At 40.8% G+C, this 18657-nt stretch overlaps 1 protein-coding gene across 5 annotated transcripts in view; it reads left to right on the forward strand.

Annotated features, from left to right (window-relative positions):
* Positions 1 to 18657, forward strand: part of CIT (citron rho-interacting serine/threonine kinase) — a 177241-nt gene that overhangs the window by 131599 nt on the left and 26985 nt on the right. For all 5 annotated transcript variants that reach the window (XM_069081488.1, XM_069081489.1, XM_069081490.1 and 2 more), the window contains one exon: positions 1576 to 1684. In XM_069081488.1, coding sequence (XP_068937589.1) covers positions 1576 to 1684 — 109 coding nt within the window. The remainder of the gene's footprint in view (positions 1 to 1575; positions 1685 to 18657) is intronic.

The raw sequence follows: 18657 nt of genomic DNA on the forward strand, positions 1-18657 counted from the left end.
GATATATAGCTCTGGAAATTAATGACCAGGTGTGCTGTTCTTAGAAATGGTCATTGAACCCATTCCTGATGAAGTCTTCCAGAGAGAAGAGCAAAGAAGGCTCAGAAGAGGGTCTTGGGGTTCACCCATGGGATACTGAGGATTGGTCAGATAGGTGAGAGATGACCCAAGAGAGAATAGTGTCTTCTGGTGAAGAGAGGTCATGAAGACCGAGAAAAGGTCCTTAGATGTAGCAATCAGGAACCGTCTCCGTGGTGTGAGGAGGCCCGAAGCTGCCTTTTGGAGCTGAGACCTGGAGGGCAGGTGGGGAGTCCAGGCTTGAGGAATGAGTGCAGGAGTGTGGGGTGGCAGGAGGAAGCTTGGGAGAAATCGGAAACAAGCCTTGAGCCTTGTTGAGTCTTATTGCTTTTCTTGACATATGAGGGGACTGACAATTTTAATCCCTTTATAGTTAATTTTGAGAAGTACTTTTAGCAACTGGTTTGCCCTTTCCTGGCCCCCATTCTTAAAGTGCTTTTGATTTGAGCAAAGAACAGCCATCTCTGAGGTCTTGGTGCTGCAGAAGCGGGATTTCCTGTGTCCTTTTGCTTTAGAGAAGAGTTATTCATCTGTTACTGTGCGAAGACTCTGAGTCTGGCAGGATGGGGACCTTCTGGCATGGGACCTTCCTCCACCACCACAGCTTACACCCTGCCTGTGACTCAGTAGATGGGGTCTAATAGGGGCTGCTCAGGGCCTGTGGAGATGAAGAGCCTTGCTGAGAGTCACACAGCCAGTAACAGCCAAGGCAGATTCTGAGCCCAGGTCTTCTTTAGCCAACACATCCATTAGGCCATGCTGGTTTACCATTCTGTTGTACCAGCCTGCACTTCAGCAGGCCTTTAATGCTTACAAGGCAGTTTCCTCATGACAGATAATCATTTTACAGATTAAAAAGTTGGAGGAGGGGCAGCTAGGTAATGCAGCGAATAGAGCGCTGGCCCCGGAGTCAGGAGGACCTGAGTTCAGATCTGGCCTCAGACACTTAACACTAGCTGTGTGACCTTGGGCTTGACCCCAATTGCCCCTCCAAAAAGAAGAAGAAGTTGGAGCTCAGAAAAGTTGTGAGATCTGTTTGTAGTCATATACTGTTAAGTGTTGGGGCCAAGACGTGAATCCCCATCTCCTGACTCCCACTCCAGTCTCCTTTCTTCTGCTGTCTGTAAAGATTTATGAGACGTGTCATTGATACTGAATTTGGGGATCTTTTCCTCTTTTTAAAAAAGCATCTTTTCTAACCTTTATGAGGCATTGCAGCACAGTGGATAGAGAACTGGCCTCAGTGTCAGGATGCCCTGAGTTCATGTCCAGCCTCCAGCACAGATGTGATAGTTCTATGGCCTTGGGTAAATCACTCAACCTATCCTTCCCTCAGGCAACTCTCAAAGATCCTCTAAGTTGGTGAAAAGGGTCCCCTGACTTTGGTAGCAATCACAGGTCTTGTCCCTATCTCTTGTTTTCGTTAAGGATTGTGAGCGTGTGATAATTGTTTGCCTCTCACCTGTGGTCCTCCATCTCATTCTTCCCAATATTTAGCTCAATGACCTGGAGAAGAAGCATGCCATGCTGGAAATGAATGCCCGAAGTTTACAACAGAAACTGGAAACTGAACGAGAGCTCAAACAGAGGCTTCTGGAAGAGGCAAGTACTTCTTAGTCTAGAGCATCCCTTGGGAAGGGTCAGTTTGTCCATATGATCATGAGAGTGAGTTGCTTTAATTTATCAAGTCTTAGTTAGAAGTTCATTGATTGAAGGCAAAATTTGGAACAGCTGCCATTTTGCTATCATGAAAACGGGATAGATCTTAGTCAGGATTCTCCTGCCAAATGAAGAAAAGATAGCCAAGCTACATATTCTCCGAAGCTTAGGAAGTTTTTTAGGCCAATAGAACAGTCTTGCAAATGAGCATGGACTCAGAGCCTGACATGGAGTCTGAATGAAATTATGTTCCTAGAGCGCTTTAAGGAAGAATTTTCTTAATACCTCAGTGAAGCCTGGATTTCATCTTTATAGGCATTCCTGACAGGGAAAAAGTACACCTTCTCTGTACATTCTTATCCTCTCTGATTCTTGTCTGCACACTTTCATAAGCTGTCTGTAGAGGCTGTCCACCCACACTTGAAGGCCATAAGTCTTTAACATTTGGTGGGATCCAAGTCAGGATTTGGGCCAGAATTCTATTACAATTAGAAAAATTATACAGATTACTAATACTCTAAAGCCTTTGAGTTTTGTACTAACAACTCTCATTTTGGGGTGATGGCCTAATTTTCTAGGAAAGGAAGCTCACAGTAGAAAAAAAAATCTAATAATTTAGGATTTATTCCCAGAACACAAGTCTCCTATCTCTCTGGGTTGAGATGTGACTGCAGGATGCATTTAGCCCTATTCTCTGCCTTTTCTTCATGTGTAGGATTAGGTAAGAAAGGATGTATAGAATGATGAACTTCAAGGTTCTATAGCATCTTGAATCAGCAAAGACATTCTCTTCATCATAGGGATTACTGTAGCTCTTTAAAATTATGGAACATGCAAATGATGTTGCAGTGTTCCCATTATCATTCCCATTTTAAACATCAGAAAATTCAGGGGTGGTTAGGTGGCACAGTGAATAGAGCACTGGCCCTGGAGTCAGGAGAACCTGAGTTCTAATCCTGCCGCACACACTTAACACTTACTAGCCGTGTGACCTTGGGAAAGTCACTTAACTCCAATTGCCCTGCCTTCCTGCATCCAAAAAGCCAAAAAAGCAAAGAAAATTCAGAGAAGGTATGTCATCTGATGTTGCTCATGTGGTTGTTAAATATCTGAGCTAGTTCTTAAACCCAGGCCTCCCAGTGATTCCCATTCCCACCCCTGACATTCAGTGACACTCACTCAGCCTGGCTCATGGTAGGAAGGTGGGTGAACAGAGATTTAATTCAGTTCAGCAAACATTTCCTAAGTGCTTGCTATGGGGAGGTGCTCTGGTTATGACAAAAATAAGGCAATAGTGCCATTTTACTTGGACACACAACAGGGACATATACAAGGGTCTATGGGAAGCAGCATGGGTAAGAGGAAAGAGCTCTGACTCTGGATCCAGGGGGCCTGGGTTCAAATCCCACCTTCCATGCTTACCAGCTGTGTGACCTCAGGCAAGGGAATTTCTCTCCTTGGACTTTCTCTTCTGCAAAATGATGGGATTGGACTTGGCCTCTGAGGGCCCTTTGAGCACTAGAGCTGTGTCCTCTTTGAAGTCAATACAAGATAGGCAGTGAAACAAACAGAGGAGAGGAAGGGGGGTTGGGAGAGTCATCATAGAGGTGAAGTTGCCAGGCTACAGCCTGGCAGGAAGTTAGGCCATCTCCAAGGCAGATGAGGACAGGGCATGGTATGGACCTCTGTGTAGCAGAGGGGCAGTTTGGGAAGGAGAGAGTGGATGTTAGGGGGAGGGTGGAGAGTAGGGTTAGGAAGAAGAATAGAGAGAGAGGACAGAAGGAAGGTTTACAGCAAAAAAAGGGGTGTCTAGGTGGCACAGTGAATAGAGTACCAGCCCTGGAGTCAGGAGGACCTGAGTTCATAAAGTGCCTCAGACACTTAACACTTACTAGCCTTGTGACCTTGGGTAAATCACTTAACCCCAGTTGCCCTCCAAAAAGCAAAAAAAAAAAAAAAAACGTTTACAGCAAAAAAGGACTATGATGCTAGAGTTTGGTTAACTGAATTGCCCGATCTTAGGTGCTATGGTTAGCTGAAGGATTTGGACATGTGATTTCAATAGTGTGAGGGTCTCTTGGTGTGGAGACATCTTCACCCAATGAAGAGCAGCACCTTCTGCAGCTTCCGTCTTAGTCACCTTGAGAGTGGAGCAGTTAAGTGACTTTGCAAGGGTTACATTCCTTGTGTGAATCAGGCCTAGGAATTGGACTAAGTCTGCCTGCCTCTAAGGCCATGAGGCCTCTCAAGATTATATTTGAAGCTACTGATGTTTGCTGTGGTTACATTCATGTTTCTTTGGCACTAAATATGAGAGACATAGTGGACATTTTGCAGGCCACCAAGAAATTCTGGTGGCCTGATGTCCTTTTAAGCCTAAGTGCTTGGGTATTTATGAAGGTGCCACATTTAATATGATATAAAAGAAACAAGGTAAAGGGTGTCTAATGACTCTCACTGAATCAGTCTGAAAAGCTCATCATATGAAATACAAACTAATAGCACTTAGAGAGTGCTAACTGAGGCAGGCAGAAGTGAGATGACTTGCTCAAGGTCACACAGCCAGTTAAGTGCTGAAGGCTAGATTTGAGCTCAGGTTTTCCTGACTCTGGGTCCAAACTGAGGAGGGTCTTGTTGACTCACCTGTGGCCCCTTCAGGCACCCTGGACTGTGTGGCTGCAGCTCCTGCTGTTTTCAAGTTGTATGAAGAGAAACAGAAGCATATAAAAACTTTATAATGTAACAAAGATAACTCTTAGTAAAGCAGCTAAATTGCTTCGGAAAAAAGGGACCTTACTTAGTGTAAATATAGCATCAAAATTGTTTTTAAGGGGTGGTTAGGTGGTGCAGTGAATAGATCACCGGCCCTGGAGTCAGGAGGACCTGAGTTCAAATCTGGCCTCAGATACAACACAAAAACTTAACCGTGTGACCTTGGGCAGGTCACTTAACTCCAATTGTCCTACCTTCCCCCTCCAAAAAAAAAAGCAAAAACAAATTGTTTTTAACAATAAATAATTTGCAGTCCATTGGGATTCCTAAGAAACAACCTAGTGATTTATTATAGAGGTAGTATTTCAGTGCATTTTCTCTGCAGTCCTTGTTTTTGTGCTTTCAGCCTAATAATTAGCATTGTCTTTAAGTTGAAGGAAGATACCAAAGTGGGTAATTTGCAGAAGAACATATTGTCTAAGAGGATAATACTTCCCTTTAAGAAGTTTCCTTGCCTGATACTTCTCTCTTCTGTATAGCCCAGAATCTTATGGATTCCTTCAGGAATTTTCAATGAGAAGACAAGGGAAGTTCTACTGGGATGGTATCAGTTATTTTTTGTTTCAGTAAGAAAGAGAAGGAACCTTTTTTAGAAAGCCTCACACCAGTGAGAAGTAAATTGATTGTTAGTTTAAGGACTTTAGATTTTTCTTCCTCTCCAGGAGGAAAAAAAAGAATTCATTTCATTCAATTAAAAATTAATGACAAAAAAGATAAAAATAAAATGCTAGTGAATATTCTAAAATACTACAAATCCTTACTCTGATGCTTATTGTGACCTAGAAGTGACCCTTGGTACCTGGAGCCTATGTCAGGTGAATGTAAATTTTAACAGGTTCTTCCATATCCTGCTTCTGCCTTTGGGTGCTCCCCAAGGCTTTGTCCTGAACCTTCCTTTCTTCTCTTTCTCTTAGTGACTTCCTCAGCTCACAGAGACTTAATCGCTTTTAGGCTTATTGCTCCTAGGTCTGTATATTGAACTCTTTCAATTACCTGGTGAACTTTTCAAAGTGGATATCATGGAGGCATCTCAAACCTGGTATGTCCAAAACAGATTGTCATCTTTACTGCCAAACATATTATCTTCTAAACTTACCTGTTTCTGTTGAGGATGTCACCATCCTTCAAGTTACCTACATCTTCAATGTCACCCTCCACTCCTTGTTCTTACTTATTCCACCTATTCAGTTAGTTGCCATATCTTAGCATATTTTTTCTCCATGTCATCTCTAACATATGTTCTTTTTACTCACAGAACCACCACATTAGTTCAGGTCCTGAGATTATAGAGATATCTTCTTAACCAGCCTCCTTTCCTCCAGTCTCTTCTTCAATACATTCTTCACACAGTTATTACAGTGATTTTTTTCTTTTTTTTTTTTTTAGAATTCAGTCATTTAAAAATTTTTTCTTATTTTGAATTCCAAATTTTCTCCTTTTGTCCATTGAGAAGGTGAGAAATATAATACCCATTATACATATGAAGTCATGCAAAACATTTCTGTATTAGCCATGTTCTAAAAAAAGGGGAAAAAAGACAAGGAAAAGAAAGAAAATATGTATGAATCTTCAGTCTTAAGTCTATCAAGTCTTCATCTGGAGGTAGATAGTATTTTTCATCATAAGTCCTTTGGAATTTTGTGGATCATTGTATTGGTCAGAGTAGCTAAATCTTTAACAGTTGATCATCTTTACAATATTGCAGTTACTGGGTAAAATGTTCTCTTGCTTCTACTCACTTCACTTTGCATCAGTTCATATAAGACTTCCCAGATTTTTCTAAAACCATCCTGCTTGTCATTTCTTATAGCACAATGCTATTCCATCATAGTCATATACCACAACATGTTGAGCCATTCACCAGTGTATGGACATCCCTTTAATTTTCAATTATTTGCCACCACAAAAAGAGCTTCTCTAAATCTCTTTGTGTATACCAGTCCTTTTCCCTATTTTTTGATCTCTTTGGCATGTAGACCTAATAGTAGTATTGTTGGGTCAAAGGGTATACACAGTTTTAAAGCCATTTGGGCGTGGTTCAGATTGCTCTTCAGAATGGTTGGCTGAGTTTACAGCTCCGCCAACAGCGCATTAGTGCCTTGTTTTTGCATATCCCTCCAGCACCTGTCATTTTCCTTTTCTGTCATGTATCCAATCTGATGGGTGTGAGGCGCTACCTCAGAGTTGTTGTAATTTTGAATTCTCTTATCAGTAGTGATTTAGGGTACTTTTTCATGTGATAACAAGCTTTGATTTCTTCTGAAAAGCTGCTTGTTCATATCCCTTGATCATTTATCAACTGGGAAATGACTCATTCTTTTGAGTTGATTCCCTATATATTTGAGAAATGAGACCATCCAAAAAACTTGCTGCCAAGATTTTCCTCCCAGTTCCTACTTTTCTAATTTTGTCTACATTGTTTTAATTTGTACAAAACCTTTTTCATTTTATGTATTCAAAATTATCTGTTTTACCTCCTGTGAACCTCTCTGTCTTCTGTTTGGTGATGAGCTCTTCCCCTGGCTATAGTTCTGACACGTAATTTATTCCATGCTCCTGTAATTTACTCGTGATATCACCCTTTGTGTCTATATCATGTATGCATTTTGAGTTTATCTTGATATGCAATATCAGTATCTACACATAAGTTTCTGCCAAACTACTTTCCGGTTTTCCCATTAGTTTTGTCTTGTAGTGAGTTCTTTCCACAAAAACTTGAGTCTTTGGATTTACCAAATACTAGGTTACTGTATTCATTTGTTTCTGTATATTCTGTATCTTATCTTTTTCATTGATCAACTACTCTGTTTCTTAGCCAGGACCAAAATGTTTTGATGATTATAATTTTATAGTATTGTCTGAGATCTGGTATTGCTAGGTCCTCTTTCCCTTTTTCCATTGATTCCCTTGATATTCTTGACCTTTTATTCCTCCAGATGAATTTTGTAATTATTTTTTTCTAGCTTTTTAAAGTAATTCTTTGGTAGCTTGATTGGTTTGGCACAGAATAGTTAAATTAATTTAGGAAGTATTGTCATTTTAGTTACATCGACTTGGTCTGCTCGTGTGCAATGAGTATTCCTCCAATGTGAAAAACTGTTTTGTAACTGTGTGTGTCTTGGTAGGTAGACTTCCAAGAATTTGTAAAGTCAATCATGAATAGCTCTCCTGAGTACTGCTGCTGTGAATAACTTTAAGGTTCTAATAGCATAGTATAATGAACTCCCTATTCAGCAATAAACTAAAGAATAACATTCAAGAAACTAAAGCGTAACATTCACAATAGCATTACAACACAAGTTATTACTAAGGTGGCCACATAGTCTTAAATAACACTTATCATTCAGTATATCTTATAATCATCTTCAAGAGGTAACAGAAAATACAAGCACCATCTACCCCTAGGTCACAGTAAGTTACAATCTCCTCTATCCATACAGAGTATCCAAGTAAAGTCCTCTTTCGTCTTCACTCTAGGGCGGCTGACTTCTAAATCCCATGGCTCCTCCTCCATGGGCTGACCATTCCTAGCTCTTTGCCTGGATTCACCAGTAAGCAGCTCTCTGCACCTCCTCCATGTCTCAGCTCATGGGCACTGTTCCACTCTCAGCTCTTCGCTGTTTCCTTGTCTAGGAAGACAAATCTTAATAGGACTACAACAATATTCACACACATTAAGCTTAACAGAGCTGCAGTATTCACACACATTACCAGCACTGTCATCTCAATCTACTTTCTGTCTGAGAAATCAACACAAATCAACAGAGTGCTTCTGTCAGACAAAATAACACTAACAGAGATTAACAGAGTGCTTCTGTCTGACAGAGTACACAGATCAACAGACAGAATGCTTCTATTCGACAAAGTAATATCAACACAGAATAATAGACAGAACTTCTATGTGAGAAAGTAACACAGACCAATGGAGTGCCAACATCACAAACATTCTCTCAGTTCTGCCTGCCCCCAGCTCTGCTGGAACCTTTATCTGCTCCTTCCTGTTCCACCCTTTCTGTAAGCTCCTGCCACCTCCTCCCACCATGGGCTCCCTTGTCCTATCATAAGGGGCAGAGGAGAGCTTAAAAATACCGTAGGCCTATTAAGGTCAGGGAAAGATCTTCCAAATTCCTTAGGCCTGTTAAGGGCAATACAATGTATACTGTTTCCAGTCAAAGATTCTTGGTACAATCAAAGGAAAGGCTCAGAGGCACTTGATTAGCTAAAACTCAACCCAGAAACACAGCAAAAAGTACTATTGTGTTTATACCATTACAGGATTTTAAATTGTCTGCAGTTGTTTTAAATGGAATTCTCTTTGTCTACCTGCTGGATTTGGTTGGTAAAATTCAGAAATGCTGACGATTTGTATGGGCTTATTTATATGCTATAATTTTACTGAAGTTGTTTATTGTCTCACCTAGTTTTTTAGTCGACTCTCTAGGGTTCTCTAAATATACCATCATTTCGTGTGCAAAAAAGAGATAGTTCTGTTTCTTCATTGTTTATGCTTATTCCTTTCATTTCTTTTTCTTGTCTTATTACCATAGCATTTCTAGTACAATATTAAATAGTATTGGCTATAATGGACATCCACACTTCACCCCTGATTTTATTGGAAAGGCTTCTGGTTTATCCCTGTTCAGACAATGCTTGCTTTTGATTTTAGATGTATACTAGTTATCATTTATGCTTTGTTTGTAATAGGAATGCGTGTTGTTTTTTGTCAAAAACTTTTACTGCATCTATTGAAATAATCATTTTTTTGTTCTTTTTGTTATCGATATGGTCAGTTATGTTTAATATAATTTTCCCAATATTGAATCAGCCCTGATTTTATTTTAAAAATTTACATCAGTATTCATTAGGGAAATTGATCTTACAGTTTTCTTTCTCAGTTTTGGCTCTCCTTGCTTTAGGTATCAAAATTATATTGAGTCATAGAAGGCATTTGGTAGGACTCCTTTTTTTATATAGTTTTGGAATTAATTTTTCTTTAAGTGCTTCGTAGAATTTGCTTGTAAATCTGTCTGGTCCTGGAGTTGTTTTTTTTTTCCTCTAGGATCTCATTTATGACTTGTTCAATTTCTTTTTCTAAGATAGGCTTAAGTATTCTATTTCCTCTTCTTTTAACCTGGGCAATTTATATTCATACTCATCCATTTCTTTTAAGTTGTCAGTTTTACTGGCATATAGTTGGGCAAGATAGCTCCTAAATAATTGCTTTTATTTCAACTTCATTGGTTGTACATTCACCCTTTTCAATTTTGCTTCTGGTATTTTGGTTTTCTAAAACTGTTCTAAAAGCCAGTGGTTTATTTTATTTTATTTTTTTTTTCATAAAACCACTTCCTAGTTTTATTTATTAGCTTTGTAGGGTTTTTTTTTTTACTTTCAGTTTTATTAATCTCTCCTTTGATTTTTTCAGGATTTCTATTTTGGTGTTTAATTGAGGGTTTTGAATATATTGGGTTTTTTAGGTTTTTTTTCCAGGTGGTTTTTCTAAAGTACAAGTCACTCCTCTACTCTGTCAACTCTAGTGCTCTTTTTTAACTCTAATCTAAAATAGAAATTCCTCTGGCATTTAAAGTCCTTGACAGATCATCTCTAAGCTACATTTCCAGCCTTGTTCTATATTATTTCCCTTTACAGACACTATGGTACAGCCAGAGTGTCTCACTTAGACCTTTGGATTGACTGTCCCTGTACCCTCACCTTCCTTCTGGAAATGCCCCACTACTATAGAAAGCCTCTCCTCATTCTGCCTCCACTCCCAAATTACCTTGTGTTCATTTTGTACAGACCTGTATGTGTTCATGTGCCCTCCTGACTTGGCTAGGGAGCTCCTTGAGAACAGGGACTATTCACTTTGTTCTTTGTATCCTCAGTGCGTGGTGCATTGTAGGAACTTGTTGATTGAGACTGGTCCTCTTAGAGGCAAATGATCATCTCTTGACTGAGGAACACATGGTAGAGGTGGGGAAAAGACTTGCCACCCCTTGATGCAGAATGATTTGACCATGGCAACCTTTAAAAAAGGGAAAGGGAAAAACTGGTCCTTTAGTACTTCTGTTGCTGCTGTGAGTGACACAGGCATGAAAAATTAGACAGAGGCTGCTAGCAATTGTATATTTTTAGAATATATGTAAACTTCAGCTTCAGTGTAAGTTCTCTAAATGTGGCATGTGTCTGCTACCCAGGGGCCTGACATTGGTGAGAGAACTGGGATCCTCTTTGGTGCTTACCACACCTGGTTCTCTTGCACAAGAAAATATGCCTGCTCTCTAAGGATCAGGGCTTCCAGGCAGTCTGAAAGTCTTCCATCTTTCGTTTCTGAAACCTGAGTCACATTTCCCAACATGGTTTTTTGGCATCCTCCTCTTGCCCACCTTCATATTGAAATCCTCAGTTATCAAGCACATGCGGGTACAGTTGGGAGGATGTTGTCAAGTAGCTTGGAGAATTTCTCTGTTGCATCCTACTTGATGCACTTATGTGTCAAATTTTGGTGTATAAGCTACAATTATCTTCACCGGGTCTTTCTGCTTTTGTTCATCAAGAACGCTGCAAGGTAAGTCAAGTCAAATTAAGATAGCCCGGTGTTCCTTGAAAAGGATCATTTAACCAACAGGAAGTGACTATCATCTCATGTAAGACTTATATTAGCATCATCTGTCCATGGGGCCATCAGGCTATCAAAAAGAATAAATTGTCATTGCCTCAGTCATTAGGTCATGTCCTCTCCCTTTCTCCTTTTCTCCATCCCTCTGCCCTTAAGGAGCTTTCTAATTGGGAAGAGAACATGTATGTAACAACTACATACAAGTTATCTACCATGTAAATCAGAGGGAAAAAAATATGCATCTGCAGGGGACCAAGACAGGCCTCCCACAGAAGGTGGGATTTGAGTCTTGAAGGAAGCCAAGAAAATGAGAGGTTCAAGTATTCCCATCCTGGGGATCAGCTGGTTCAGAGGCATCAAGAAGGGCATGTGTGTGCAAGCCAGGGTAGACCAGTGGATCACAAAGTATGTGGAAGGGAGTAAGTGTAAGAAGACCCAAATGGTAGAAGGGGTCAGGCCACTCAGAGCTTTACATGCCAAATGGAAGAGCTCACATTTGATCCCGGAGCTCACTGAGAAGCTCCTGGCATGGCCAGGCCTCTGCTTCCAGAAAATCACCTTGGGGGATAGATTGGAGTGGGGAGACTAGCTGACGGCTATTGTAGTATTGGAGGCACGAGGGGATGGGGGACTGAACTGGGCTTGGGCCGTGCAAGAGGACATGAAAGTAGAAGCAACAAGGTTTGGCAGCAGATTGGATATGTGGCATGACGGAAGGTGAGGAGCTGTGCAGGATAAAACTATGAGCCTGGGTGACCAGGAGAACAGGGAGGTTCAGAGCGGGGTGATTTGGGGCGGCAAGGCTAGTGAGTTTGGTTCTGGACGTGTTGAGTTTTAGGCTTCCCTCTGCATCACTCAGCTCAAACGGCTTTTTCCAAAGTGTCCAACAGTCGCTTAATTGTCAAATCTGATGGTGTTTTCTCATTCTCCTTGTACTTTATTGGGTCTGACTGTTGAAGCCTCTCTTTCTAGATATTCTGTGGTCTTTGGTTTTCCTCCTCCTATCTGTTTGATCACTCATTCTCATTTTCCTTGTTCCTCAGCCATATCATCTCCTCTGACTATGAGTGTTTTCACCCTTCTTTTTTCGGAATTCTCTGGGTGGCTCCATTAGCTTGCGTGAGTGTATTATCTTTTCTTTGCAGAGGGTGCCCAGATCTCTCTATAAAGCATTAATCTCTTTCCTGAGCTCATATGCCATACCACCAATTATCTATTGGACATCTAAAACTCATTGTGTCCAGCATGTCATTATCTTTTCGTCAAGACTTTCTCCCATACCAAACTTTCTTGTTTCTGTTGAGGGTGACTCCGTGCTTCTAGTATTCCAGTTTTGTAGCCTCAGTATGAAACTCAGCAGTGCATTCTCCCTTAACCGCTTATCATCTAAGTTCCCGAATCTTGCCATTTTTACCTCCACAACCTCTTGTGTGCGTGACTCCTTCTTCTTACACAACCCCACTCACCAAACCCTTGATACCTCTTGCCTGGATGTGGTCTCCATTCTCTTTCCACAGAGCTACAACATGTAATTTTTCTTTTTCTTGCTTTTTGGAGGGGGGAAGGTAGGGCAGTTGGAGTTAAGTGACTTGCTAAAGGTCACATGGCTAAATGTTAAGTGTCTGAGGCTGGATTTGAACTTAGGTTCTCCTGACTCGAGGGCCGGTGCTCTATTCACTGCTCCACCTAGCCGCCCCCACAAGTGATTTTTCTAAAGCCTAAGTCCATGCTGTTTCCTACTCTATAAATTCTGGTGACTCCCTGCTGCCTCCAGGATAAAATATCACCTCCTTTATTTGGCTTTTAAAGCTCTTTACTCCTTGGTCCCAGCCTCTGTGGCCTTATTATACACTGTTCCACTTTTGATCCCACCAAACTCTCCTTCTTCCTGTCTTTACACATGACTTTCCATCTCTCACCTCTGTGCTTTTGTACTGGTCATACCCCAAGTCTGGCCCCACCTTCCTCCTCACCTTGTGCATCATAGAATCCCTCTTTTCCTTCAGGATTCAGTTCAGGCACGCCATCTTCTCACATGTATGTAGCCTTTCCTGACCTTTCCCCCTCCTCCAGCTGTCATTGCACCCACCCTCTAACTACACTGTATTTAATGAGCTTTTCTTTATTTTGTGTGTATTTGTGCTGTATGTGCTTAGATATGCACATGTCATACCTCCCAGTAGAGTCAGGATTATTTCTGTGTTTACCTTTGTATTGCATTAATTTTTTAAAATTTTTAATTTATTTATTTTGATTTTTGGAGGGCAATTGGGGTTAAATGACTTGCCCAAGGCCACATGGCTAGTTTTGTGTGTGTTAAGTGTCTGAGGCTGGATTTGAACTCAGGTCCTCCTGTCTCCAGGGCCAGTGCTCTATTCACTGCGACACCTAGCCACCCTGTATTGCATTATTTAGCAGGTGCCTGGCACACAGTGTTTACTTAATAAGTCCTTGATAATCTATAGAACAGATCAAAATCAAAATTGCTAGAAGAAAGGACACAGTGCTAAGGAGGTGTTATCAACAACTGCAACTGCTTTCACCTGACCTGTTCATATGATACCAAAGAATGAAAAGTGGAAAAAGACTATTCCTTTTTTACCATTTTCTTCAAAAGCTTTTTAGATATGAAAGTAATTACCCCAGTTGGGAAGCCCCCAAGCCAGAAACCACCTCAGCCAGGAAACCTTTACCCCTTTGCCAGACAGAGCTATGGCAGCCTTGGGTAGCATCCACTTTAGATACAAAGCAGGATGACATAATGTCTCATTGTCTCATAAAACAGGGAAAAGCAGAGAAAAGAAAAGCCAGGCAGAAAGGAAAAGGAAAAGCAGAAAGCTTGGTCTGAAACCCAGGGGAGACATCCTCTCAGGAATGGCCACCGGGTTGGGAAATGGAGCACATGTGTCATTATTTCTATAATGATTTTGTGTTCTTTGTTGAAGTGAGTGGAATGGCCTCCTTCAGACCCTGGTGTAACTGACAGGGAATTGGTCAGAGCCCTTTAAGAACAGACACTCCATTGGTTCAAGTGGCTGGACCAGACCCTATACTTGCTGAAGGGTTCATGGTGGAGATGCTATCATTGTGAAAGTGATGGGAGGTCATTTTACAAGTATCTCAGGGAAAGGAAGGTATGACAAGAAGATGAAAAAAAATCATGGACTGTATTCCTACCTAAAGAAGGTAATCTAGAAAGCATCAATAATTATTGACCATATGCCTTTCTCATTTTCACAGAGATCTTTATGAGAATAATTAGACATTTCAAGGTTTCTTTGATGGAAATACAAAATGGGATCAGTCAGGCTTTTCCAAATAGTTCTCTCTGGCAAACTACATATTTTTTTAAAATTAAATTTTATGTTTATTTTTAGTTTGCATCATTCATTTCCACAAAGATTTTGAGTTACAAATTTTCTCCCCATCTTTCCCCTACCCACCACACCAAAACAGTGATCCCACTATATACCCCCTCCCCCAATCTGTTCTCTCCTATATCCTCCCCCATTCCCACTCCAACTTTCCAGTAGGGCAAGATGGATCTCTATGCCCCAGTGCCTGTATTTCTTATTTCCCAGGTGCATGTAAAAAAAAATTATATATATATGTTTTAAACATTTATATATTTATATATTTTTAAACATTTAAGTTTAAAAATTTTAATTCCAGATTCTTTCCCTTTCCTCCTCACCCACCCTTACTGGGAAGATAAGCAATTCAGTATAGGTTGTACATGTGTAGCTATGCAAAACATATCCATAGTGGATATATTGTGAAAGACTGACTATATTTCCCTCCATCCTATCCCACCCCCCACTTGTTCTATTCTCTACTTTGACCTTGTCCCTTTTCAAAAGTGTGTGCTTCCAACTACCCCCCCCAAGCTGCCTTCCCCTCCATCATCCCCCCTCTCATCCCCTTCCCCCCTACTGTCCTGTAGAGTGAATACCCTATTTTGTGTGTATGTCATTTCCTCCCTAAGCCAAATTCAATGAGAGTAAGGTTGACTCATTCCCTTGTGCCTTCCTGTTCTTCCCCTCCATTGTAACAGTTTTCCCTTGCCTCTTCTATATGAGATAATTTACCCCATTCTGTCTCTCCCCATCTCCTCTCATTATATTCCTCTCTCACCTCTCAATTTCACCTTTTGAGTATTATCCCTTCCTATTCAATTGGTCTTGTACCCTCTATGTATACCTGTACACATATATACACATACTTACATATGTATTTATATGCCCATATACCCTCCTATATAGACATATATATGTATGTATACATACATATACATATAAATCTATGTAGTATGACTTTGATAAGTTCCTTATGATTTCTTTTCCCTGTTTACCTTCTCATGCTTCTCTTGCTTCTTGTATCTGAATGTAAGATTTTCTATTCAACTCTGGTTTTTTCAACATGAATTTTTGAAAGTCCTCTATTCCATTGTATGAACATATTTTCCCCTGAAACATGATACTCAGTTTTGCTGGGTAGGTGATTTTTGGTTTTAATCCCAGCTCCTTTGACCTCCAGAATATCACATTCCTAGCCCTTTAATCCCTCAGTGTAGAAGCTGCCAGATCCTGCGTTATCCTGATTGTGTTTCCACAATTTTCAAATTGTTTCTTCCTGGCTGCTTGTAATGTTTTCTCCTTGATTTGGGAATTCTGGAACCTGGCTATAATATTCCTAGGAGTTTTCTTTTTGGGATCTTTTCCAGGAGGTCATCGGTGGATTCTTTCAACCTCTGCTTTGCCCTTTGGTTCTAAAACATCAGGGCAGTTTTCCTTGAGAATTTCTTGAAGGATGATTTCTAGGTTCTTACTTTGATCATGGCTTTCAGGTAGCCCAATAATTTTAAAATTCTCTCTCCTGGATCTATTTTCCAGGTGAGTGGTTTTCCCAATGAGATATTTCACATTGCCTTCTATTTTTAAATTTATTTGGATCTGTTTAATAGTAATAGTATCTTGATTTCTCATAAAGTCACTAGCTTCCATTTGCTCCAGTCTAATTCTGAAGAAATTATTCTCTTCAGTGAGCTTTTGAGATTCTTTTTCCATCTGGCAAATTTGACTCTTTAAGGCATTCTTCTCCTCATTGGCTTTTTGGGCCTCTTTTGCCATTTGAGTTAGTCTATTTCTTAAGGTGTTATTTTCTTCAGTCAGGCTGTTGACTCTCTTTTCATGATTTTCTTGCATCATTCTCATTTCTCTTCCCAATTTTTCTTCCACTTCTATTATTTGGTTTCAGAATCCTTCTTAAGCATCCCTGTGGCCTGTAGCCAATTCATATTTTCCTTGGAAGCTTTTGGTGCAGGAGTTCTGACTGCGTTGTCTTCCTCCTGCTCCATGCCTTGATCCTTTTTGTCCCCAAAAAAGGAATCCAAAGTCGGGTTGCTGTCTTTGCCCTGCTTCCCCCGCTTGCTCGTGTTGCCACTCAACCACTTGACTCTTGAGCTTTTTGCCACAGTAGAACTCTGTTTTCAGAGAGGAGATCTTTGTCCCAAATCGCTGGGGTTTTCTCAGCTGCCGGAGCTATTAGTTGGCTGCCCTCTCAGAAGCCTTCACTGGCTCTGGCATACTGTTCATGTACCCCAGGACCTCCACCCAGGACAGGGATCCAGATCCAAGCAGATTAAAGCAAGAGCGATTTCCCCTCAGACTGCTTGCTTGGTCCTGTTACAATCTGTAGGCCAGGAGCTCTGAAGCAGCCACACAGTGGTGGCTGCTGTGCCTCAGCCGCTTCTCCCTCCTGGGGCAGAGCCATTAATCTTTACAGTTAAACGAATGACCAGAGAAAACAATATCCCACTGTGTCTATTGTTTATTTAGTCTTCTCTCCAAAAACATCATTTGACTTAGCTTTAAAAAAAAAACAACATAGCCTTAAAGTTTCTCCTCTAGCAAAGAATTAGGTACATATGTTAAGCTAGTGCAAGATTCCTTCATAAATGCGAGTAAAGGTTATGCTCTTTGGTGACCCTCATAAATTAACATTAATCAGGGACGAAACAGGAGAGCGAGATGCTTTTCATTTTCATGAAGGAGATTCTCTCTCTGCTTAACATATAAATGGGAGAGGGATTTTTTATAGATGATAACCTTCAGACACTACTGTTTGTAGACAACATTGTGTGGATGGTAGCAGACTCTAGAACACTGAGGAATCTCCTAAATGAGAACTATAAGCGCTTAGAAGGGTTTGGTGCTTACCATTGATGCAGGAACAATCTAAGTAGATGAAAAATGTTAGATTATATATTGTTTCTGCAGCTCGGTACAACAGGTGAACCGTGAACTGGGCCCCACATGGAGTATCAGCAATAGGATTAGATTGCAATTGGGAAATTGTTCAGTGACTTTAAACTATCTAAGCAGCTCTCTGGTCCAAAAATCCATTTAAAAAAAAAAAAAAGAAACACAAGTGTTCTCTCAGAAGTACAGCATGGTTGGGAGGCTTCGGGGGTAAGACATGTATGGTCAGACAAGTGTGTTCACAGCATAGTCCTGAGAGTAGTTCCCATAAAAGAATTGGCATAAGGGATATCATTGAGGACATATATTGATTAGAAAAGGAGGATAACAAATGAATAGCCTTAGAACTAAACCGGTCCTCGTGAAACACAAAGCTAACTAGAAAAAGACCTCCTGCACGCAGGATGAATCCTCTGGATGCTGCAGTGGGACAACACAGATTGGAATCAAATTGGGTTAAAATACAACAGTGGGCTACACTTTTACTGATGGAGGGCCTTCCTTCATTGGTGAGATGGCAAATGTATGGAAGTGCCATCAACATTCTTTCCATTTGGTCTGTTTGGGGGAAGGGAGCTGGAAGAGAGGCTAATAGAGCAGTGAAGGAAGAGAGACAGAGACACAGACAAGGAGAAATGGGGAGAAAGGGAAAACGGGGAGGGAGCAAACTGCCCTTGTCAAGTTGCCGTTTGCTTACACCATTTGCTTCATAACTTATGGAAACACTTGCTCTCACTTCCCCTTAAAAGATTGTTTATAGCTCATTAGTTCTTTTTTCTCCTTTAAAAAAAATCTTCAGAAATCCATCTTTGAATGGGGTGGATTAAACCGACTATCTAGAAAACTCGTGGTCTGGTTTGTAATGGCTTGGGCCACAGAAGGAAAGCACAGAGCTGGACGGAGCCAACGCAGAGGGCAAGGCCCAGGGCTTCCCTTCCATCTTGACAGACCAAGAGATTTGAATTTTTGTATGGCAGATCCTTTTTCCTCTTTGACTTCCCTTCTGAAATGGAAAAGATTCTAACTGAAGGAAATCTTCAAAGAGATTAAATTGAACAAAATTTTTTGGTAAAAAAGGCATGGCAGTGATAGCCAGCCCTATAGCATGTGAGGCTCTAGGGTCTGCACTTTCCCCTCTTCAAAGACATATTCCCTGTGATGGAGTATCCCCCAAGTTGAAAACTGATAGCTTCTGACATTTAGGTCCCTTCTTTTTATCTGATTATTTCCTGTATCAAATAGTACTCAGCTCAAAGACCATGCTGGGGT

This window comes from Petaurus breviceps, unplaced genomic scaffold (genome assembly GCF_028583685.1).
Source record: "Petaurus breviceps papuanus isolate PSGF00001 unplaced genomic scaffold, PetGlider_PUasm1.0 99, whole genome shotgun sequence".
NCBI lineage: Eukaryota > Metazoa > Chordata > Mammalia > Diprotodontia > Petauridae > Petaurus > Petaurus breviceps.